The following is a 24,405-nucleotide window of genomic DNA, read 5'->3' on the forward strand; positions in this document are numbered from 1 at the left end:
GTTGGCGAGCGCGCGCGTACGTGCGTGGAGTACCCGCGCGCGCGCGATTTTTTGCGGTTTCTGTCGGATATATCCGAGTTTTGGGTGGTTATTTGCGGTTATTTTTGCCCTCAAAACATTAAGTTGGGTGTCATGTTGGGTGTCATGTTAAAAAAAAAAATTTCCCGTTTTTTTGCGAGGCCCCCCGTAGCGCGGGGCCCGGTGCGGCCGCACCTTTCGCACCACCCTTCCTGCGGCTCTGTACACATCACTTGAGTCCTTCCACTTGCATGTGAACAGATTCATTCCAGGTCAGTATGAAGCACTGTTAATCAGCAATATTGTATTATTGCTATTGTCCTGCAAACAGTGACACAGATTATCTTGCAAATGACCAAACACAATAAATGAACCTACTGTCACATTGATACTATCTTAAGGAACTAGCGCCAACAGCCTCAATTCCCAGCTGTAGCTCCTGGATGGCATTCACAGAACACAGAACCAAGACCGTGAAGCAGCATCACTAGCAATCAAACCTCCCTCACTGCTTAGCTACTCAGGGGACCTTGTTTTGTTCACTATGTCAACACCTACAGTGTCATGTTGCTTGGAAGGAAGCGTGTCCCCTCTTTTCAGCCACTTCTGTTTTGATATCAATCCTTTTTGATAACAACTCCTCCCTTATCTCCTCCTCCCAAGACAATCAAGGGTTGTATTTATACCTCGCCGTGCTCACCTGCTTTCGTGCAGAGAAACGCTGTGCACAAACGTGTGGGACTACTGCATTGAAGCATCGTTCATTCGTTTGCAAAGAATTAACCTACATTTCGAAGACACGATGAACAACGATACATTAATTCTGGTGGCCTTGGCCGACGAGGATTTTTCACCTCCGGAGAACCCCCCCGGCTCTACCCGCCCCGCCGACACCCCTCGGCCGCCGTCTCCGTTCAGCCATCATTCCATCATTCATAGCCCGGACTCCCATTGAATTCCATCATGGCCCGAGGACATCGCCCAGACAACCGTCAACTCCCGCTTCTCAAACAAGCCTCCTCCCATCCCTCTGTCCGCTCTCCCGGGCCATATCCTCACACCCGCCACCGTTCCTCAACCACGGCTCCACCACCAATAAGGTCAGGTCCACCCATTCCCTCTATTTCAGATTAGACTGAGTTATTTAAATCTGCTCTGTTGGTGTCCTCCTCCCCTCCGGAGCCGTCGCACGGAGGTGATGTCAGACCCGGGGGTGCGTCGGTAGCTCTGACAGAGCCTGCCTCCGCAAGGAAGGCAACTTGCAAATCAACACCCCTACCAGCTGCGTTCCATTCTCATATTCACACTCAAACACACTAAGACGGACTAATTCGGAATATCCACTCCCATTCACATCTTCAAGCTGAATTCACCTCTCATATGAACCACTTATCCACCCGCTAGTCTCAAAACGTGTCATCATCCAACCCTCTCTTCATTTCCGAATCTGGTTCCGTCATCACCCATAGTTGGTTCACCATCACATCACCTCCGCCTACCAGATTCTTGGTAGGTGGTCATCCCAAGCCTACCGTACAACTACAAGTTGACAGATGTAAAACACCTGGAGCCGTAGCTGCCCTCGAGGTGGACCTAAGCACACAGACTGAGGTCTATGCCACTGAGGACCCAGATCAGGCCTATGAGCCCTTTCTCTCGGGGTCATCTAATTTGGGATGAGGGAACATAGGGCTGAGGGAACATAGGGATGAGGGAACATAGGGCTGAGGGAACATAGGGCTGAGGGAACATAGGGTTGAGGGAACTTCTAAAACATTTAGGACAGGTCGTAATAATGGATGCGTACATTTACATAGCCTACTTAGAACTATGGACTCCACAAAGCGATACGAGGCCACTTCTTAACGTCATCATGCATTAACACATACATGATGTGTTAATGCATGTGTACTAGAGTGCCCCACACGAAGCACTCTAGTTTAAGCCATTAATTTAGTTTGGTTCGGTTGTAATGACAGCCACGCACAGCACACGTTGTCCCTGAGCTCATTGTGACGTTAAGAAAAGCCGAGTCTTACTAACAAACGTTCTTGAGTCAAGCTGCAGCTACGTTCTGCTGGCAAATGTAAACACACTGAGCCGCTACTTCCTACTTCCGGTCCGTCCGCAGGATGTTTCCCACTCATCAGGAAACTACCCGCGGAAACAGGTGGATAAAACATTACATACAGAAATAGAATGAGAGCGCGAGAGATAGAAAGAGAGGCCGTGTCACGGCCATATAAGGACAGCAACAATATATATATATATATATATATATATATATATATATAGGCTATATATATAGTATATCTTGTGGAGTACTATGCATCCCAGAAATATATAGCTTTAATATAAGGCTTTGTAATTTGAAATTTGTAAGTAAATATGGTAACTCATTTAGATGTAGGCCTACGTAGGTTTATGGTTTCCCAAGGACTATAGCCGTTTCACTCATGATGCAATTTCTCTATAACAGATACATACATGTGGCAGATAATCCCCACACCAAGAGAGTAAAAAAAAAAAAAAGACGTTGGATTGATGTACTTTATTTAGACATGAGAGATGAGAAACAGCAGTCTGTGCCTTCACTTCTGCGCTCACTGGGTACATCGGATCCACACATGCCCGTACGCTAGCGTGCAACGGTACGCTACGTGACGGTAGCCCCACCCACTCCCATGTTAAAAAAAAACGGAACGGTACTTCCGGTTTTAAACTTAACATGGGAGTGGATGGGGCCTCCGGTGTCCGTACGGCAACTTGGCGGAGATGTGTGGATGCACCCACTGCGCTGTGCGCTCAGTGCGTTGACTCTCTCCCCAACCCTATATTTATGCACGACCAGCACAAACATTGTCGCATAGTTGATGACGTCTGTGTCCACAGGCGAACAACTATGTGAATGCCGCCACCTATAGGATCGGGGGTATATGCAATTGTTCTCTGGTGCGCAAAGATCTTGGCCAATGTGGACCCAAATGCCCTGCGTGACCTCAAACAGATGGCACAATTCAAACACACAGGTATGATTGTGGTCCCATGGTAAATACTGGTGTGATCTCAAGTCTACAAAGACTGTGTGAAAATTCATTCAACATAACAGGCAAATGAAGACTACTAGATGAAGTGTATCAGTCAATTTATTTTTGTTTGTTTGATTTTGTATTTACTTCTAGGATTTTTGGAAGTATTCCACAATTCCATGCTGAAATACAGTCCTAAAAGAATCCACTTCTTTTATGACTCCCATGTTGGCCCGTACCATGCTAGCAGTCATGGATCACAACGTGAATGTTGGGAGACAGCAGGCGAAAACTAAGAAAGGTACATTTTCAAAAGAGTATTACCATTTTAGGAAATACGCTACAGAATTGTTATTCTTGCATATTTTACATGCATGTTGGTATGACCATGAGTAATTGAAAATGCCATGACACAACCTTTTCCAAAATGTGTAGACTAAATATCTTTGGGTTATAAATTTAGCAGTTGGTGTAAAACTCAATGTCATTTCATTGTAAAATCTTTTGGATTTTAAAAAAATGTATGATTCGAACTTGAGTTAAAAAAAAATTCTGGAAATATTTACGGGGCCAGAGCTCAGCTCTGGACCTGTTTTATTATTCGCTTTATTCTGTCACTTCTGCCACTTTTCGCAGTTCTGGCTGAACCGCGCTGTCGCTTTTTACGAAACTCGGACATATGGTAGATGGTCATGAAAAACGATCAAGAAATAATTCTCACAATCTTTCGTCCAAAGGTGGCGCTATAGCACTCAATTGAACATGGCAACTTTGAACAAGTACAACTCATGCCCTGTTTGACCTACAGCCATGAAACTTGGATACACATATGCGTCTCCTCATGCTGAACAACTTTCACCCTCTGAATTTTGACCTCTGACCTTTAGATCTCCCACCATTTTTAATTATTATAATTATATGAAAAACAGTCATTGGCTCCTAACTTCTGCATTTTTTCACTTATGGAAAATCCGTTGGAATTTTTTGTAGGCAGTGGTCCAAAGTTCAAGTGTCAAACGTTTCGTGCAGATTGCTCAAAAATCCCAGGAGGAGATAGATTTTAACTATTACAGTTTTATGAAAATTATTAATCTGTGCCTAAAACATACATGCAGACTCACATTTCTTTGAAACTTTGCAGAAATGTACAGGGTCATTCCAAATATCACTGAAACCAATCTTACTCCAATTGGCCAAAAGGGGGCGCTATAGCAATTTTTTGAAAAGGCAGACTTTAAACAGGCATAAGTCATGCCTCGTTTGGCCGAAAGTCGTGAAACTTGCTTACACATGTGCCTTGACTCATGAGGAACACACGTATCGATTTGACCATTAAGCTCCGCCCTTAGATTTTCCGCAATTTTGAGCAGTTTGAAAAATACTTGTTTTTGCCAGTTCTGGCTTAACCGTGCATATGCTTTTTACGAAACTCGGCCATATGGTAGATGCTCATGAAAAACTACCAAGAAATAATTCTCACACTCATTCGTCAAAGGGTGGCGCTATAGCACTCAATTGAAAGTGCCAACTTTGAACAGGTACAACTCATGCCCTGTTTGACCTACAACCATGAAACTTCGATACACACATGCGTCTCTTCATGCCCGACAACTTTTGTGGTCTGACTTTTGACCTCTGACCTTTAGATCGCCCACCATTTTGAATTATATGTAAAACAGTCATTGGCTCCTAACTTCTGCATTTTTTCACTTATGGAAAATCCGTTGGAAATTTTTGTAGGCAGTGGTCCAAAGTTCAAGTGTTAAACGTTTCGTGCAGATTGCTCAAAAATCCCAGGAGGAGATAGATTTTAACTATTACAGTTTTATGAAAATTATTCATCTGTGCCTAAAACATACATGCAGACTCACATTTCTTTGAAACTTTGCAGAAATTTACAGGGTCATTCCAAATATCACTGAAACCAATCTCACTCCAATTGGCCAAAAGGGGGCGCTATAGCAATTTTTTGAAAAGGCAGACTTTAAACAGGCATAAGTCATGCCTTGTTTGGCCGAAAGTCGTGAAACTTGCTTACACATGTGCCTTGACTCATGAGGAACACACGTATCGATTTGACCATTAAGCTCCGTCCTTAGATGGTCCGCAATTTTGAGCAGTTTGAAAAACACTTAAACCCAGGATTTTTCAGCTATTTGCGTGAAACTGTATCATCTGTGTGATCTCCTTTTTCACAGTTACTTGTCTGTTGGGCCAATGGCGTCTCCCTTAAATGAATGCCTCACAATCTCAAGGTCGCCAGTTCAAGCCTCACTTGATGCCAGTGGCGTCTGGTCCATAGAGGGCGCAAGTGCGCCGCACCACCACCACCACCGGTCTGAATAAAAATCACTTTCACTTTGATATCTGCGTTGTCCTGTAATTTATTTAAAATGAGCAAGGTAAATATATAATAGCAAGTAGGCCTAACCAGTGGGTAAAAGGTATAATCTGCCCTGATTAAATGTCAAATGTTGATAAAAATGTTCTACGTTGTATAACGTTACTGATAGGTTACAGACTGTCACATGTTTGTGCGCAGAGATCTTTACTCAGTGCCTCTCGTTGTAAGTTGGACATGCGCATTGGCTCCTCTTCAATGCAAACGATAGGAGACCTGTGGGTCGCACATTAGCTGCGTTCAGACCAATACACACCACCAACCTCTTGGGGGCAGCATACACATCATAACAGAGACAGACTGACAGTGACGCACGGCCGCGTTGAACGAGCAGTGTTGCTGGTGGAATACAAGTCGGAAAGAAAATAATCTGCAGCTCAACAACATCTGTGCAAAAGCTGCGACACTTTGCAGCTTTTGCACAGATAAGTGTGCATATTTAAGTATTTTAAAACAGTGAAAGCTACCGAGGAAAAAGAAAAAAAAAGTGATAGCGACCAGTGACCACGTTGTGAATAATTATAAACAAACAACCTCCTGGTGCTTCCAAGTTGGGGGGTAAACCGAAGGTATTGAAGAGGAGAATGTTATGGTCATCAGAGATCAGAGGATTTAGCAGCTGCCATTCTGATAATGTTAGGAGCATTGGACCTGCCAAGCCAACAGTGACACAGACACTACGAGCAGGTAGGGTCCAACCAAGTGTTTCTAAATTGACTGCAGTCTGCACAGAACCTTGTCCATCAGATCAAAGTTTGTATTTGCATAGTAGTTCTATTATAGTTATTATTATCATACTCCTATTACAGAGAAGATTTCATACCCCCCACTTTTTGCAAAAAAAAAAGTTTTAATTGTGTTTCATTTTTTTGATAATAAATCGGTCAAATCAGACAAAAATAAGAATTAAATAACATAACCCTATCCTAACCCGAATCCTAACCCTAAAACCGAAATAAAGTAACCAAAACTAGCCCAATCCGACCCATAACCGCAAAACAAAAATTCGGCGGACGCACCCCCGCCCCAATAAATGACCAGCCGCCACTGCTCTCTTCTCTCTCTCTCACTCTCTCTCTCTCTCTCTCTCTCTTTCTCTCTCTCTCTCTCTCTCTCTCTCTCTCTCTCTCTCTCTCTCTCTCTCTCTCTCTCTCTCTACCGTAGACATACTGGCAGCTGTTCAGTATCAATTGGTTCGTGGAAGTTTAATATGTGGCTCCAGTGTTGCTTGCAAAGCATCAAACTGGGCCACTGACATCCTAAAATAAACTTTGAAACGGTCGGGATAATGCCACAGCTTCTTCAACAACATGTGAAAATCTCCTTCTTGTTTATGGAATGATAGGATGAACCCAACAATATTGTCTTTTCCTTTTAATTTTTTTCACAAGTGACATAACCAAAAGATCATGACCTTTTTTTTGTTCTGCGAAAATATTGCAACATCAGACTCAGTGTGCAAGGATGTTGTGCGTGACGCTTTTTTTTTTTGCAGATTTCGAATTAATAAAACGCAACAAAAAAAACGCACCAGTCTGCAAGGACCTTAAGTGTGTGAGACTTCAGTCGGTCTGGGTGGGGGTGTGTGTATGCGTGCGTGCGTGCGTACATGTGTGTTTGAACTTCAGTCAGTCTGGGTGTGTCTGGCTGTACTTCACTGTAATGACCTATCATCATAAACCATACCTGAACACGCTAGGACAGCTACAAGGGAGTGGCTGTGTGTGTGAGAGAGACTCCCTTTAAGGACCACAATGGAAATTAGTCCCCTGGACTTTTTTATGTTATCCTTTATAGCCTTCATGTCTTACTGTACCACGTGATGTTTACATTTCTGACTAATAAAGTATTCAATCAATAAAATAAACAGTCATTTGGCAAGGGCTCTCAACCTCTGACTGTCTTATACCAATCCCATTGATATTAAGCTGAACCCTGTCTTCCACCCATCTCACACTAGCAACATGTGTTGTTTGGGCTTTAGGCCGAGAAGTAGTCGTCGTATCAGTTTGTTTTGGGAGGTCTGAAGCTTTTGGGAGGTACTCAGATTTTGGTGATAGGTGTCTGTCTATAGACCCCTTAAAAGACAACGTCACACTGGCTCCAAACGTCATACTGCCTCCAAATGAAACCCATTCTGTCAGGTCTCGCTAGGACACTCCGCACTAGCCAACACACAAGAGGAGGTTGAGAATTGATTGCATGAAACAATCACCTGTGCATCCAGTCTCAATGTTAGTAAACAAATAATTGGTCCATAGATCTCGTAAATAAAGTAGTTCCCCGGTAAGGGCGCTACCAGGTCAGGACACTGGAGTAAGAAACTCCAGGTTGTTGTGCTTACATGATTTGGAGGCTTTTGCTCTGCTTGACGCCTTTTTTGGAGGCCCGAAAAGGCTTCAAAAGGCTTATCTGTAGCCACATAGACTATTTCGTAACGATTTCCCCAAAAGAGAGCGCACGGACAATTGGATCCGCAATCATTTTGTTTACGCACACTGCAACAAGCCTCCCACTGTCCGAGCAGGAGGCACTCATTGATCTTTCATGTGACGAGCTGTTGAAAGACAATTTCACCGGACAGCCCCACGCACAGTTCTGGATATCAGTATCCACACAGTTGTGTAATGCTGCGCTGAGAAAGCTTGTCCCCTTCGCCTCTTTCTCAGCTCAACGCAGCCACGTGATCACAGAACTGTGTTCAAATTAAATGTTTTGTCAACAGATTTAGGCTACATTTGCTTTGTTTAACCCATTCAATCCGGGAACGCATCTCTGTCATTTAAGTTTCTATAAAAAAAAATCCAGATCTACAAACTCGTAGCACGGCACCGAGTGCTGCGCTATGCTCTGCTATTTTTGAATAGCCAAAGCAAATGTGTACAAATATTAGATTTTTTTTCGAAGTGGACATTTGTAACTCAAATATTTGCTTCTCGGGGTCCCTGGAACTAAATGTTTTACAAATGTTCGCTTAAAAAAATATTAACAGCACATTTTTCAAAAATAGCATATCTACAAGCTCGTAGTGCCGCGCTACAAGCTTGTAGATCTGCTATTTTTGAATAGCCAGAGAAATCTTAAAATGACACAAATGATGCTTTCCTGGTCTTAAAGGGTTAACAAATGTGCGTACAGAAACAATTCCGTTGCTTTAACCAAAATTATTCATTAATCTCACCGTTAAGCTAGTGCTGTAATTTACATTTCTAATAAATATTGTTATTCAAGGCAAACAATGTGTGCTTTTATTTTTGATATTCTTTATTTCCACTATGAACTTGCTCTGTAAATAAACCTGTTTACACTTCTCTCTCTCTCCACTAGGTGGTGCTAGACGAGCACCAGGAGGAGCAGGAGTCCGAGGAGGTGGTGGAGGTGGAGGAGGTGGAGATCGTCAGTGTGGTGAAGCCCGCCGTCCTGCACCGGGTGATGGAGCGGCGGGCGGAGGCGGCCATAGCGCCCCCTCTGGACAAGATGGACACGCGCTTCTTCGGGGAGCTGCTGGCCGAGGTTTACCGCAAGAACTGTGACCTGCACTCCATCATCTCTGAGCACGTTAGCAAGATACAAGGACGGTAAGATGGATGATAGTAATAAGAGCTAACGAGGACTCAAAGGATTTGCATACTTTGGCCTATGCGATGTGTACACAGCAGTGGTGTAAAGTAACTAAGTACTTTACTCAAGTACCGTACTTAAGTACAATTTTGAGGTATATTTGACTTTACTGGAGTGTTTCCTATTGTCTTTACTTTTACTTCTGCTCCATACATCTCAGAGGAAAATATTGCACTTTTTACTCCACTACAATTATTTGAAAACTTTAGTTACTAGTTACTTTGTAGATTTTGATTATTTCTACATTGCAGTATTGATACTTTTTCCACCACTGGCTGTGGGTAACAACCCGATATGACCCAGCTGTGAGCTTGTAGACCGTCTATTTTCGGAGTGTGACACCTGCACGCATCCGAGCATAAAATGACTTGTCTTAGTTCTACTGGATCTCTTCTCCACTAGTCCCTCACTAACGTTTTAGTCTAGTTTTACATGACAAAATTGTCAATATATTTAGCCATAGTTTTAGTCATCATAGCTTAGTTTTTATTTTTTAGTGAGCAAAGGTAGTCGAACGAACATTTTTCGTCGTGGTTTTAGTCGTCAAAATTAACACATGATCTACAAGCTCACAATGGGTTGCGGCGTGATGCGTTGTGAGCTTGTAGATCGGATATCTTCGGTGCAGCTCTAGCAGAGTAGCTTGTAGCGCGCAGCCTACAAGCTGTGAAACAAATGGTTGTCTCCTCACTCCATGTGGAGAGACACAACGACACCTTTTACACAGGATGCCTTTTACAAAAAATATAATCCTGTTATTAAAGTTAATAACAGGATTATTAACTTTAATAATGGTGCATCATTCATTATGTGAATGATGGACACATAATGAGCACTGAAGTCACACACACGCACACGCACACCCTGTACCTCCCATCTTGTTCATTGTGTGTTTTCCTCTGACAGGAAGCACCAGTTGGACCCCGGTGTCGACTTCAAGGTAACACTGCTACACAATATACACAACTACGCCACACTGCTACACAATACCAGACGGCAACAACACACACACACACACACACACACACACACACACACACACACACACACACACACACAGGGCAACAACACACACACACACACACACACGCGCGCACGCACGCACGCACGCAAAAAACACATTTTTACAATGTAGGCATTTATCAGACGCTCTTTCTTTATCCAGAGCAACTTACAGTAAGCAAGGTAAACAAAATACACATAGAATGCAGAGAGACAGTGTAGTTCCTCAGTAAACGAGGATACCAGGTAAATCATGAACCTAGCAACTGTCTAAACAGCATGCTATCTAAATAACATTCAGTACATGTGAAACAAAAAAACAACAATGAGAACATGCATGTGGTCATTACAACTAGGTAACTGGGTCACACTCACGCACACACACACTCTCTTCAATTACCCCACTGCCCTCCGGGTGCAGGTAACTTTCCATTCATTTTAAGTCATTTTTTTTACGTGTTTCATGTCATCTAGATTACCGTAATGGCCTTTTCACCACCCTTAGTCTCTCCTCCATCTCTAAGACTACAACAAAGTACAAAAGACTCCTTACAAACACCAGTCTCACATCACACATAACTCCGGTGCTGACCTCACTTCACTGACTGCCTATTACTTGTAGAATTTATTTAAAATGATATGTTTTAATCACCTATAAAGCATTACACAGGCTGGCCCCCTATTTACATCTCTGAATGACTCTGTCCACTTAGAAATATGAGATCTCTCGGGTCTTCTGGGAATGGCCTTCACGATCAGTGGTTCTCAAAGGGGTCCGGGGACCCCCAGGGGTCCTTGAGCGGGTTCCACGGGGTCCCCAGCCAAAGTGGTCCGTGGTCTAATGCAGAGGTTCTCAAATTGGGGTCCGGGGACCCTCAGGGGTCCTTGAGTGGGTTCCAGGGGGTCCCCAGCTAAATTAGTTAATATATATAAAAAATGATGTGCACTTTGATCCTTTATATATATTTCAAACAATCTTGATATATTTTTGAGATTTTTGACACCACAAATCTATAGGGGGTCCGTGGCACAACATATTTTCTGATGGGGGTCCGTGGCCAAATACACATGTATACATTTAGGGGTCCTTGACATGAAAACGTTTGGGAAACACTGTTCTAGACGTCCCAAAGACCAGGCTTAAAACACTAAGGCTGACCTTAGTGCCTTTGCAGTGTTTGCTCCCACACTAGGGAAAGCTTCACCCTTAGCAATAAAAAAAAGGCAGAGTCAGTTGAGTGTTTTAAAAGTATTTTAAAAACACATTTGTTCCGTAATAGCACTTTATTTTATGATGCTCTTATCTTGCTATTTGCGTAAGCTGAATGTTTATTGCTTTTATGTTGCTCTGTGTCTTAACTTTATCGTGTACTTACTTACATTGTGTGTTATTGTACAGCATGTTCTGAAAGGTGCTATACAAATAAAGTTGACTTACTTAGAACTACAGACAGAGACAGCAGAGTAGACTGTATCAATGTAGTTCAGGAGTTTTGTTCTGCTCCTTGAGTTAGACTGTGCAAGTAGCAGGCTTACACTGACACCTAGTGGTCAGTCTCCTTCATAACACAGCAAACCTTCATAATGTGATGTTAGGACATGTCGTGCATATTCATTGTGTGTGTGTGTGTGTGTGTGTGTGTGTGTGTGTGTGTGTGTGTGTGTGTGTGTGTGTGTGTGTGTGTGTGTGTGTGTGTGTGTGTGTGTGTGTGTGTGTGTGTGTGTGTGTGTGTGTGTGTGTGTGCGCGTGCGTGCGTGCGTGCGTGCGTGTTTTCCAGGAAGAGGAAGTTGAAGCTCTGATTCCCAGAGGAGCTTCTGAACTTACAAAACAACAGATCAGATACCTGCTGCAGGTAAGTGACACACAGACACTTCCTATCTCCATACTTCAACTTTTTATCCTTGCTGTCGGTCAGAAACCTCTTTTCTACATTGAGCCCTCCTATTCTGGTGAGGACATTCGCCGAAAATAGCAGATCTACAAGCTAGATCGGCTATTTTCGGCGAAGAGTTTTGGTGTAGAGGTGGAAAAAAGAGCAGACCAAGTACAGAGCCATAAGTATTGAGGGTTTAAATGTCTGAAAATACACATTAACATGAATCCAACAAATTAATAGAGAAGATATGTAAACAAACAAACATTAATTTACACATCACTGATGATAGTGCTGTAAAACAAGTCTATGAAATCTATATGAAAAAAGTTTAACGTTTACAATGTTATACAATATGTAGTGGAGGTCTCTTTTAAGTGTGTCTGTGGGTTTTATAAATATATTAATAACCAATAAAAAGTATTAATTAACAAGAGCTTGTGACTAAATAATAACTACATTGGATCCAGTTGTCAGGCAGAAATGTCCAAAACTGTTACTTTTTGAGGAATGTAAAAACAAATATTATAATAATCGTGTGTTCCAATTGGATCTACAACAACAACAACAACAACAAGAAAAGAGAGAGTTTTGTCAACATCTGATGTCAACATGTTATGTCAGGTTATGAGCATGACATCTAATGTCAACATTATTCTGAGCACGCAGAAGCATGCACAGTCTGTACAAAGATCATTTTAAGCTGCATTTCTTGAAACCCTGCCATGAGCTTCAATATCACATCAATCATCTTGAATCTGTTTTGACTCTCCAGTTGGTTTTGCCGTTATTCCACTGGCAAACCTTCAACATATATTGCCCTATTGTTCCAACACTTTCTCATCAACATTTACAATGTAGGCATTTAGCAGACACTCTGAGATGAGAGTGGCTTACAATAATCAAGGTAAACACATACATAGAATGCAGAGAGACAGTGTAGTGCCTCAGTAAAGTAGGTTCACAGGTAAAGTAACAATGAACCTTTGTTTGTTTGTTTGTTTATTTATGTATTTTCACTTACAAGAACATGATGAAGGAGAATGCCTAAAAACCCTCCAGCGGCTTGAGAAGTGGCATTCTCCGAGAATATTTGTACATTCATAGGATAAAATGACATCAATGTGGAATATACACATCTATTACAAATTAAACATTTATAGACATGTCATACAGATGAAGAAACACAACAAAAAATACCAATATCGACAATATAACAAAGAAAGAAACAACAAAAACATTTTTTTTTTTAAAGTAAACCTCTATGGAAAATATTATATTATATTATATTAGGCAGACCATATGGAAAGTATTTGGTGGTTAAGAGAAGCAATTTCAGAACCTTCTTGAATTGGTGACCTAGCATCAGCCTGAGCAGTATACTATCAAAATAATCATCTTTACATTGAACCTATTAACAACGAACCTAGCATCTGTCTAAATAACCTGGCTGCTATCTACAGAGATCTAACATTGTGGTCATGAAAAACAAGCCTAAGTAACACGTGTTCACCTTATTTGACCTAGTTTAGTTGGTAGAATTTGACCCTGACACCTGAATGCAGCAGAAGAATTTGACTCATTAGTCAAATAAACTAATATCACGGTACAATGTGTTTCAATTAAGTCTGTCTGTCTCTCAGACTCGTCTAACGGCAGACAGGTCGATGCGCCTCTTGTTGTCCACATTCAGCAGCCTGAGAGAAGAACTGTCTCACCTCACTGGTGACCTGAAGGTGAGCTTCATACATGACATCACATCACATCATGCTGTGAAGACATGTTTTACATTTCCATCTCATCCAAACTCTCCCTCCTGTTTTTCAACGACAATAAAACTGAAATAATACCACCACCTCACATGACAAAAATGTGTGTGTGCTCCTAGACTCTGCCCTTAAATAGCAGAGTCAATAACAGATCAATGCTGTTGTCAAAGGAGTTTTCGTCCAAGTTTTCGACAAGTTGCCACAAAATCGAATCCTTTCTATCAACCAGCAGCTCTGTCTGTCTGTCTGGAAAAAGTCATCCATGCCCTCATTTCCCCCAGGGGGGTCCCCAGATGATCAGCTTAATGTGCAACATTGTTTTGTCACTCAACAGTAAACAAACCATACAGTATAAGTGTATACAGGGTATCTGCACATTTCTAAAGTTACAATTTAAGGACTTAAGACCTGTTTAGCCCTACTAGACCATACCCGTAGGGGAATATGAGCACCCAACGTGTGCAGTTTGGCTTATGCGCTGAGAACAGGCAGTATCAGGGATCGAAAGTGAGTTTGTACTGTGTAGTGGAGTGGTTCGCAAACGTTTTTATGTCAAGGACCCCCAAATTGACAGTTGTTAGCCCGCGGACCCCCATTTGAAAAGATATGCCAGGGACCCCCATAAGAGCGTTTTTTTTTTACGGCTCTAGCAGTGAATCTCAACCATTTTAATTTCAAGGACCCCCAGTTTGACATGCATTAGGGCTATGGACCCCCATTTAATGGCATTTCTATGTCTTGGACCCCAAGTTTAAAAACATTGTGAAAATAGCCGAACTACAAGCTCACAACGCCTCGCACTGCGAGGCGCTGTGAGCAATATTTATCTGTGAAGCCAAGTCAAGCTAAATGTAATGCCTACAACTCCAAGTGCTTGTCAGGGTGGGGGGGGGGGTCCCCTGTTCAAATAGGATAGTTTTGGGGGGTCACAGGCTGAAAAGAGAAACCTTGCTTGCTGCTGCTAGACCCACAGTGGGGCGCCAGTCACTCCCAGTTTGGCTTCCCTTCAATGGCTTCCTGTGAAAAACAGAATTGATTTGAAAATGTCACTATTTGTTTTTTAAAGCCCAACATGGGCTGGTACCACCGTATATATATTTGAGCTGCTTCGCCCCATCCCAACACCACCAGGCTTAGATCAGCAGATTAGCAGCTCCTCAAAGTCCCATGCACCCATTTGAAAGGTTACCGTGCCTTTTCGGTCGCTGCTCCAACATTGTGGAACTCTTTCGGTTAGGTTTTTTTATTGATCGAATGATTGAATACTTTATTAGTCAGAAATGTAAACAGCACGAGGTATAGTCAGACATGAACGCTAAAAGGATAACACAAAATATCCTGGGGACTTGTTTCTGCACCTTCTTTGGATTATTTAAAAAAAAAAGATTACTTAAAACACACCTGTTCTCCCTTTGGCCTTTTCAAAAATCTCTTGCCTTTATGGAGAAATGTTTGGACACTTTTTTTAAACTCCGATGTGTTTTAAACTCAGCTATTGGCACTGTATGCACTGTATTTCAATGTCTTTGTCTGTTGTCTTGCTGTGCAGTACTTTGGTCAGCCTTTGGTTGTTTTGAAATGTGCTTAATAGATGAAATTGACTCTCTCTCTTGCTCTCTCTCTCTGTCTCTGTCTCTCTCTCTGTCTGTCTGTCTCTCTCTCTCGCTCTCTGTCTCTCTGTCTGTCTGTGTCTCAGCGATTAGAGAGTGACAAGGAGTCTCTAGAGAGAGATCTCAGTTTTAAGTCTGATCAGGCGGTGCAGTATGATCGTCTCCTAGAGGCCCTACGAGAGAACAACAGGCAGCTGCAGGTACCGTGTGTGTGTGTGTGTGTGTGTGTGTGTGTGTGTGTGTGTGTGTGTGTGTGTGTGTGTGTGTGTGTGTGTGTGTGTGTGTGTGTGTGTGTGTGTGTGTGTGTGTGTGTGCGTGCGTGCGTGCGTGCGTGCGTGCGTGCGTGCGTGCGTGCGTGCGTGCGTGCGTGCGTGCGTGCGTGCGCGCGCGAACTGTCCTATCTAAACTGTAAAAAGCATCATAATTCATACTGTCATGCTAATACATATAAAAGTGAAATTGTGTGTGTGCGTGTGTGCAGACGTCTCTGAAGGACAGCAGTGCGTCGTTAAGGTCGTTAGAGACAGATTTAATGAGCTGCCGATCGAACGATTCTGGACGAGAATTTAAGATCAAAGAGCTGGAGGGAACCGTCCGCACGATGGAGAGAGACAACGATCTACTGAGACAGAAGGTACCTGTTTGTCTGTCTGTCTGTCTGTCTGTCTGTCTGTCTGTCTGTCTGTCTGTCTAACTCAGGGGAGGGCCACTATTATTTCCACACTCGCTCCAGAGGGCAATATTGGATATACTGTCAGGCAGACACCTCTTATCTCCATATTTAAACTTTTTAAAATGCCATTCTCTGTCACACAAAAGTAGCAAAAATAGCCGATCTACAATTATATTTTATTTTTGCTATTTTTAATTGGAATCCAGATTTTTTTTTTGCTATTTTGGAATTGGAATCCTGAAAAGTAACATTTTAATTTAATTTCAAATGCATTTAGTTATACTTATGTTAACCTTATGAACTTAAATACAAATACATTGGACGTAAAAAAGACAATAGTATTTTAATACTAGTCATTAAGTTACTAATATAGACTGAAGTAATTAAAGCGGGTCATGTTTGTATGTTTGGAAATGTGACAGCTGAAATCAATAATATATCAGTATTCCGACTCAATGCACACATGCAGGACGTTGAGTGAACTGAAACTAAACTAGTTTACCCCAAAGAAATGACTTATTTTCTAACAATTACACGTCGCGTTCCTGAGCCAATAAGTCGATGACCGGGTCATCGGTAAATAGCCTCGGTAGGAAACTCTTTGAGTCTCCTACTCTGCCGGTCATCAAATTATTGGCTCAGGAATGCGACAAGAACTTCTCCATGAATTGACTTGAAAAGACGTCATGGGATGTGATAGAAAATAAGTTTTAAGTCGTTGAACTACTCCTTTAACACATGCAGACACAAACGTTAATACATCAATACATCAACCCACATACTCAGCTGTGCTCCTCATCCCACAAATTCATTCAATTGTCTACATTGTAGTTGTCCAGTGCGTCCAGCGCTTCGAGCAGCAACTCTCTCCTGGTGAAAACTGAAGCTCTGAGGCGACAGTATGAAGAGCAACTGAACAGCATCAAGACGGACAGAAACACTGAAGTGCAACGTCTACAGGTAATGCACGACGCCGATGAATGAAACGGAAATGTGTCACCATTGTTTCACATCAAACTATTAATTTGGTGAGATGCCTCCTTCATTGAATTAACGCACATTAATTGCACCAAATAAACGCTCCCGGTGTGTACGGACCTTAAGATGATCTTAGTAGCCGTGAAGATTTACAATGAAATAAAATTGTCACTACTCGTTCAATAGTCTTAATTATCTGTGAATCTGTGAAGTAACAACAGTTCATTACAGAAAGGACTCTATCTGACATGCTTACTGTGTTATCTTCTTATTCATTTTGTCCTGCATAATGCACACAGGAGAGACAAGGAGAACACAATGAGGGCAAATTCTCTTGCTAGGAAAATGCAAAAAAGCAATTATGATGACTTCTGGAAAGAGGTCAGGGTCATGAATAATTCTAAAACCTCTTTACCATCTGATATTGAGGGTGTCTGTGGCCAAGAGAAGATTGCTAAAGTGTGGCGGGAAAATTACTGTAATCTTTTTAACTGTGTTAAGAGCAATGCTGTGGTAATTGATAATGTTGATCTATCCCAAAATATGGTAGTCAAATCAGTTGATGTTTCTGATGCCATCAAGCTGCTTGACAACAACAAGGCTTGTGGACTGGACTGTATTACTGCAGAACACCTAAAGTATGCCAGCTCTAGGCTCTGTCCCCTGCTTGCTATGTGTTTCACAGGCCTCATGGTTCATGGTGTTCTTCCTGAATCTATTATGTCTGTTCTGCTGGTGCCTGTCTTGAAAGACAAGGCTGGGAAGCTAAATAGCATGGACAATTACAGACCAATTGCCCTTGCCAGTATCTTGTCTAAAATATTAGAAAGAATTCTCCTAACTAGGCTGGAGATGTTTGTTCTCACTACTGATAATCAGTTTGGGTTCAAAAGAAAACATAGCACTGATTTATGTATATATGCCTTAAAGGAGATAGTTGACAAATACAGAATCCAGAATTCTACTGTATTTTTATGTTTTATTGATGCCTCTAGAGCTTTCGATAGAATTAACCATGCAAAGTTATTTATGAAATTGATTGATAGAGGTGTTCCAAGATATTTAGTTAGAATACTGGTCTTTTGGTATGCACGTCAGATGTTTCAGGTAAAGTGGGGCAATTGCATTTCTGAACCATTTCATGTCAGTAATGGCGTACGCCAAGGAGGGATTTTATCCCCCGTATTGTTTAATGCTTATATGGATGACCTATCAATGCAGCTAAATGGGTGCAACACTGGCTGTCTTGTGGGTGACACTGTTGTCAATCATCTCATGTATGCAGATGATTTGGTTTTATGTAGTCCATACAGTGCTGGCCTTCAACAACTATTGAGGATCTGCACACAGTATGGTAAAGACTTTGACATCAAATATAATGCTAAAAAAAGTAACATCATGATCGTGAGAAGCAGAGAGGACAGGAAAGAATCCTTCCCTGCTTTTCAATTGTGTGAGAGTCCTCTTTTAGTATGTAAGGAAACTAAATACCTTGGTCATGTCCTCACTGATGATTGGATGGACGACAGAGATATCTATAGACAATGTAGAAAAATCTATGGACAGGCCAATATGCTGCTATGGAAATTTTCTATGTGTTCTGTTGATGTTAAGTGTTCACTGTTCAGAGCCTATGTCACACCTCTGTATACGGCTCATCTCTGGTACTCTTACAGGGTGAGGAGTTTGCAGAGGCTCAGAGTCGCGTATAATGATGCCATGAGGTTGTTACTTCACATACCCAGATGGCATAGTGCCAGTCAATTGTTTGTGTCCACTGGTGTGCCTACTTGTGATGCACTTTTAAGACAACTGATGTACAAATTTATGTGTCGGCTTGATGTGTCCGTGAACAGCATCATAGAGGCTCTAACCAACCCTATGAGAAGCAGTTATAGATACTCATCCAGGCTTAGAGAGCATTGGCGTAATAGCCTATACACTTTTTAATTGATTGACTTGGCGCTTGACAGCCGCCTTATGAATTGGTGTGAGTGGGGAGGGGTGGGGGGCGGGAGCGCTTGAGTGATGTTTTGTTTTGTTTTGATTTGTATACATTGTATATTTTTACATTGTATATTTTTACACTGCTGTCTCTTTTTATATTATGTGATGTCTTTTCTTTTTATATGGACGCATGAGTCTGGAATAAAGATTATATATAAAATATATATATATATATATAATGCAAAGCTTATGTAGAGGCTGTATGCTGTTGCATTGTTCTTCATCTCTATCTCTATCTCTATCTCTCTGTCTCTCGCTCTCTATCTCTATGTCTCTCTCTCAGTCTCAGGTGTCCAGACTCCAGTTGGAGGTAAAGTCATGTGATCGTTCTTCTTCAGATAAATCTCTTCAGCTGAAGATCTCTGAACTTCTGTCCATGTTGGAGCAACGACAGACCATAATATCCACCCAGGAGGAGGTCAGTAAACAATATACGTCACTTTGCAAAGTCTACAGTGGCCCATCTGGGACAAAAACATAAAATACACGAGTCCCACTGTTTTTTAGCTGCGGTTGATTCAGGATGGAGTTATGAATTGTTTCTACTGTACCACTCCCTATATCATAAAATCATAGGCGGAATTCTCCTTTAAAAGTAACTCTTGTGAGCTGTGCTGGGCTTCATCAATCATCAAGGCCAATTTGCATTGACGTTCTCCTCCTTTCACCAATAAATCCAAAGATAGTGTGAATACTTCCACGGCAACCTCTCTGTCTTCTCTCAATCTCTGCCATGTCTCACAGGTGCAAGTTAATGTAATAAAAACAAGACCAGTAATACCGTCAGCTGTGTGTCACACCAAAAGTGGTGACCCATTCAATAGAATGATTGCGCAGACAAGATGAGCTTGTCCCTTTATCAGGAAACCGCGCACATTAGTTCACCATCCTACTATCCTACTATAATTCTAGTAACCTCTGTGCGTTTGTAGTGGTGAAGACACCCGGTTCTCCTCACTGGCTGGACCAATTGCTCTGATTTTGCACACAGCCATTGACCATTACCATCTGAACTTAACTGTGAAGCCCGTTTTTCAATTTCATCAAATCTCAGCTTCTTATTAGCGTTTTTGTGTCAAACACTGTCGCCATGGTTACGGGGCTGCCCAGCTATGGGACGAACTGCCTCCCGGGTTGCCAGATCATGTGCGCATATCCCCCCACGGATGCGCTGCGCCGACCGGGTATGGTCTAGTTATTCAATAATTAAAGGAGCACTTCACCCATCTTCAACCTTATCTTCATATAATTGGTCCTCACTATTGCTCATTATAAGATGGCACCATTTCTGTCTACTCACTCTGTGTCTCATTGGTGGTTTGTGGACAGTTCAGAAACCTGCCTACCAGTGACATCATCGATGGGGGAATCCAAGCTAATAGAAACTGCAGCCTTTCCATTCCTGGAAAGTTAGCATGCTATAATGGAATCTATAATGGAAACTAATAATCTATATCAAAACATGTAAATCTTGTTTGACCTCTGTGTGACCTTTAGGAGATCAAGAGACTGAAGCAGGAGAGAACCGACAGCTCCAAGAGTGTTACCAAGACAACCATCACTAAGAGGTAAACATCCCATAATTTCTCTGTCTTTTCTTTCTTTACTTATATCTTTAGTTTTTTGTGTTATCGACTGTCATTCTGTAGGTATCTGTTTTTAAGTGGTTATTTGTTATCTTGTTTTTTTCTGTGTCAGCCCTTCGGGCATAGGCGGCGGGTAATGAAGGCTAGGGTAGGCTAAGCCTTCCAAAATGTTATGCTGGGAAATTCTGGGAATTAATAATAAATCAGTAAAATCAGGCAGAAATATGAATTAAAAAACCTAACCCTAATCTAACCCTAACCCTAACCCTATAACCGAAATAAAGTAACCAAAAACTTCGCGGCCGATCCCCAGCCGCGGCCGATCCCCAGCGTGCGGCCGATCCCCAGCCTTCCCAATTGTCGAGCTCACCCGCCGCCTATGCCTTCGGGCTGTTGTATTCTTTAAAAAAAAGTGTAGATAAAATATGAATCCCTTTTGAAAACGGTAATGAGCTGTGTGTGTGTGTGTGTGTGTGTGTGTGTGTGTGTGTGTGTGTGTGTGTGTGTGTGTGTGTGTGTGTGTGTGTGTGTGTGTGTGTGTGTGTGTGTGTGTGTGTGTGTGTGTGTGTGTGTGTACATGTGTGTAGGTACAGGAACCAGTATCCCATCCTGGGTCTCCTAGGTGACGACTATCTGGCCACGTCTCCCATCAGGGACGAGAAAACCATCGTCATCGAGAGGACCGGAGAAATGATCAAACAGGTGAAGCCACCCCCACCTGCTGGAGAATAACACACACACAATATAACATCTTTCTTCATTTTATAGTAGGATAGCAGGACAGAGAAACGTGTTTTTCTTTACAAATCAAGACTCAACAGCTTAATGAATCGAATTAAGATCTTAAGATCGAAAGTGGAATTGAATCCTGGATTAGGCGAATCGTGACTCCTATAAAACAACGATCTGAAATAGAGGTGGAATCAAACTTGAAGTTAATCAAACTAATAGATTATAAAAAAAACAAATAGCTTTTAATAAACTAATGGAGTATCATAACTGTGGTCCAGTAAAGCTACAACAGTGAAACATTTCATTCTGGCATGACTGTTTTGGGCCAAATTGCGAATGATTTTTCAGCCGAGTTAGTAGATCTGCTATATTTGTGCACGACACCATTTAAAGGAGCGCTTTACTCCTTTTCAACATTATCTTTATATCGTACGTGTCGTCTCTGTCAGGATTCAAATTCAAGAATAGCAAAAGTAGCAGACTTACAAGCTGGAAACACGGCGTAAATTCAAGCTTGTAGATCTGCTACTTTTGAGGCTTTTGAGAACCCCCCAGACAGTTTTTAAGTTGCTTGATTCAGTATTTAAATATTTGATATTCTCATTATCAGACACACCCCCTTCCTATACAAACCCATTATAACTTCAAACTCCATTTTTAACAAGTTAGATTCATCACAAACACCCGTCCTTGGTTCTGGTGACTCATCCTGCCCTCCTAATACGTGAGGGGCCGTGTTTTTTCGATTACTTTTTTTCATTTATTCCATTTTTTTTATTGTATCCATTTTTTCATTTTCCGAAACAAATCTTCAAAATAAATGAAAAAAGAAATTGAAAAAACACGGTCTCCTCACGTATTAGAAGGACAACATCAGTCACCAGAACCAAGGACGGATGTTTCCGATTAATCTAACATGGTTAAAATGGAGTTTGAAGTTACAAGGGTTTGTATAGGAAGGGGGCGTCTGGGGTGAAACACAAAAGCCTGAGTAGACGATAAAATGTCTCAACATTTTTTTGAAAGTGAAATATCCCTTCAACTCATTCACTGCCAAACTTATTTCTGGCTGCAAAAATACATAGTAAGAAAAAAGTACACAGGAGCCGAGATACAGGATTTTTAAGTAATAAGTTAACCAAGAAGTAAATGGAGCAGCAAATCTTCGGATCACGATATCTTGGGTTCTGTGTGAGAAAAACAAATCTTATCTTTTTTTTTGTTTTCTCAAAAAGTCGTTTTAGTAGTTCTTGGCAGTCTGGGCCTATGGGGAAAAAAGTCGTTAAAGTTGTTCTTGGCAGTAAATGAGTTAACATAAAACATGCTCTGAAAATGCACGCGGCCCACCCACCTGACCACTTGACACGTGTTTAGACGTGGTCAGGTGGGTGGGCCGCGAACGCTTTCAGGTTTCTAAAGTGGGCCCTGATCCAGAAAAGGTTTGTATTTGGTGTGATATTGATAATGAACATTTCATCCCCAGTCAATAAAATACGTTACATCTGGAAACTAGCATTTGAAAAAATCCTTTTCCCCCTAATGGTCTTATTGTTTTAACTGTGTGTGTGGGTGTGCGCGTGTGCGTGCGTGCGCGTGCGTGCCTTTATTGTGTAACAATAACATGTGTGTCTGTTTCGTTCCAAAACAGGAAGTGTTTACAACTCCTTAAAGAAACACCTCTTCTCTCCGACAGGAATGAACCAATCACAACCGCAGCAAGAGGATCTAGACCCCGCCTCTCCCTATAGGGGGCGGGCGGGGTCAGCTGGTGATTGGTTGAATTCTCTCAGTCCGTACTGTACATGGTGATTGGTGGTTTGAAATCCTCGCTTAAGACTCAAATCTGTCTGATTGGTTGCTTAGGGTTTTTGGAAATTAATATATTGATGCATGAATTTATCAACCAATGAGAAATCGACTTCTCTGTCGACCTAATCTGTTTAGTTTTTTTCCCCCTCTATTGTTATTAATGTTGTATTGTTGTTGTTGTTGTGTGGAGGTGGAAAGTGTGGGTTTTTGTGGGGGGGGGGGGGGGGGGGGGGTGGGGTGTCAGTGGTGGGACAAAGTACAGAGCTAGCTAAGGCAGTGGTTCTCAAACTGTTGGCCGGGACCCCCTAAGGTGGTCCACAGATGATTAGCGTAATGTGCAACATTGTTTCCTCAGTCAACAGTAAACAAACTAACATACAGCATACGTGTATACAGGGTATCTGCACATTTCTAAAGTGACAATTAATAAAGGTCTTAAAAGTCTTTTAATACCTTGTAAATGAAGAATAAATAAAGAAAAACAAGACCATTACTGCATCATAAGTAGTCAACACACTATACTATAAAAACATTGGCCAAATGTTACATAAGAAAGAGGTAACAATTTAGAAAATAGCCGATCTACAAGCTTACAATGCCTCAGCTACTTTCACATGTATCTGTGGAACAACATGTAATGCCTCAACTCCTACAATTCCAAGTGCTAGTCAGGGTGGGGGGTTCCCAGTTCAAATATGATTATTTTGGGGGGTCCCCAGTTCAAATATTTGTATTTTGGGGGGGTTGTGGCATCAAAGGTTTGAGAACCGCTGAGCTAAGGCACTATGGCTACCAACTAGCATGTGATGTCATATCCTGCATGTCACCTGCCTTTAACAGAAGCATGCTACCATCAATGGACCAGAGAGACCTTGTGGTTGTCTACAGCAGTGGTCCACAAACACTGGGTCGGGACCCATTCTTTATTTAATTAGTAGTAGTAGTAGTAGTCATTTTATTTTTATCTTTTTTATTAAAAAAAAGTCCAAAATAATATTTCTTTACCCCTACATTTAAAAAAAATCATTGAATCAAGAATGTTCTTACATTTAAAAATACAATCAAAGAAATTCCATATAAAAAATTATAATTAAGAACTAGTGAAAATAGCAGATCTACAAGCTTGCATCACGTTGCAGCACTTCGTGAGCTTGTAGATCTGCTATTTTCACTAGTTTGGGTCCCCGGGGGGAGACATCACATGTCTCATTTTGGGTCTCGAGCTAAAACGTTTGGGAACCGCTGGACTCCCAAGGTGTCCCTGTTGATGTCATTTCATGATTTATTCTAGTTAAT

The 24,405-nt window shown here is 41.7% G+C and overlaps 1 protein-coding gene across 2 annotated transcripts; it reads left to right on the forward strand.

Annotated features, from left to right (window-relative positions):
• Window positions 1–8,856: 8,856 nt before the first annotated feature.
• Window positions 8,857–23,276, forward strand: LOC311056924 (protein POF1B-like). Of its 2 annotated transcripts, none has more exons than XM_084073775.1 (11): window positions 8,857–9,026; window positions 9,976–10,009; window positions 11,850–11,924; window positions 13,589–13,681; window positions 15,411–15,524; window positions 15,806–15,958; window positions 16,829–16,957; window positions 19,266–19,400; window positions 20,480–20,550; window positions 21,156–21,270; window positions 22,949–23,276. In XM_084073775.1, exons 1-11 carry the CDS (start codon window positions 8,881–8,883, stop codon window positions 22,967–22,969), a joined length of 1,086 nt encoding a protein of 361 aa, XP_083929901.1. In that variant the 5' UTR covers window positions 8,857–8,880; the 3' UTR covers window positions 22,970–23,276. The 2 variants fall into 2 exon arrangements, with proteins under 2 accessions (XP_083929901.1, XP_083929902.1); XM_084073776.1 differs by having other exon boundaries at window positions 22,994–23,276.
• The last annotated feature ends 1,129 nt before the right edge of the window (window positions 23,277–24,405 follow it).

This window comes from Gymnoscopelus microlampas (genome assembly GCF_963454915.1).
Source record: "Gymnoscopelus microlampas genome assembly, chromosome: 12".
Classification (NCBI taxonomy): Eukaryota; Metazoa; Chordata; class Actinopteri; order Myctophiformes; family Myctophidae; genus Gymnoscopelus; species Gymnoscopelus microlampas.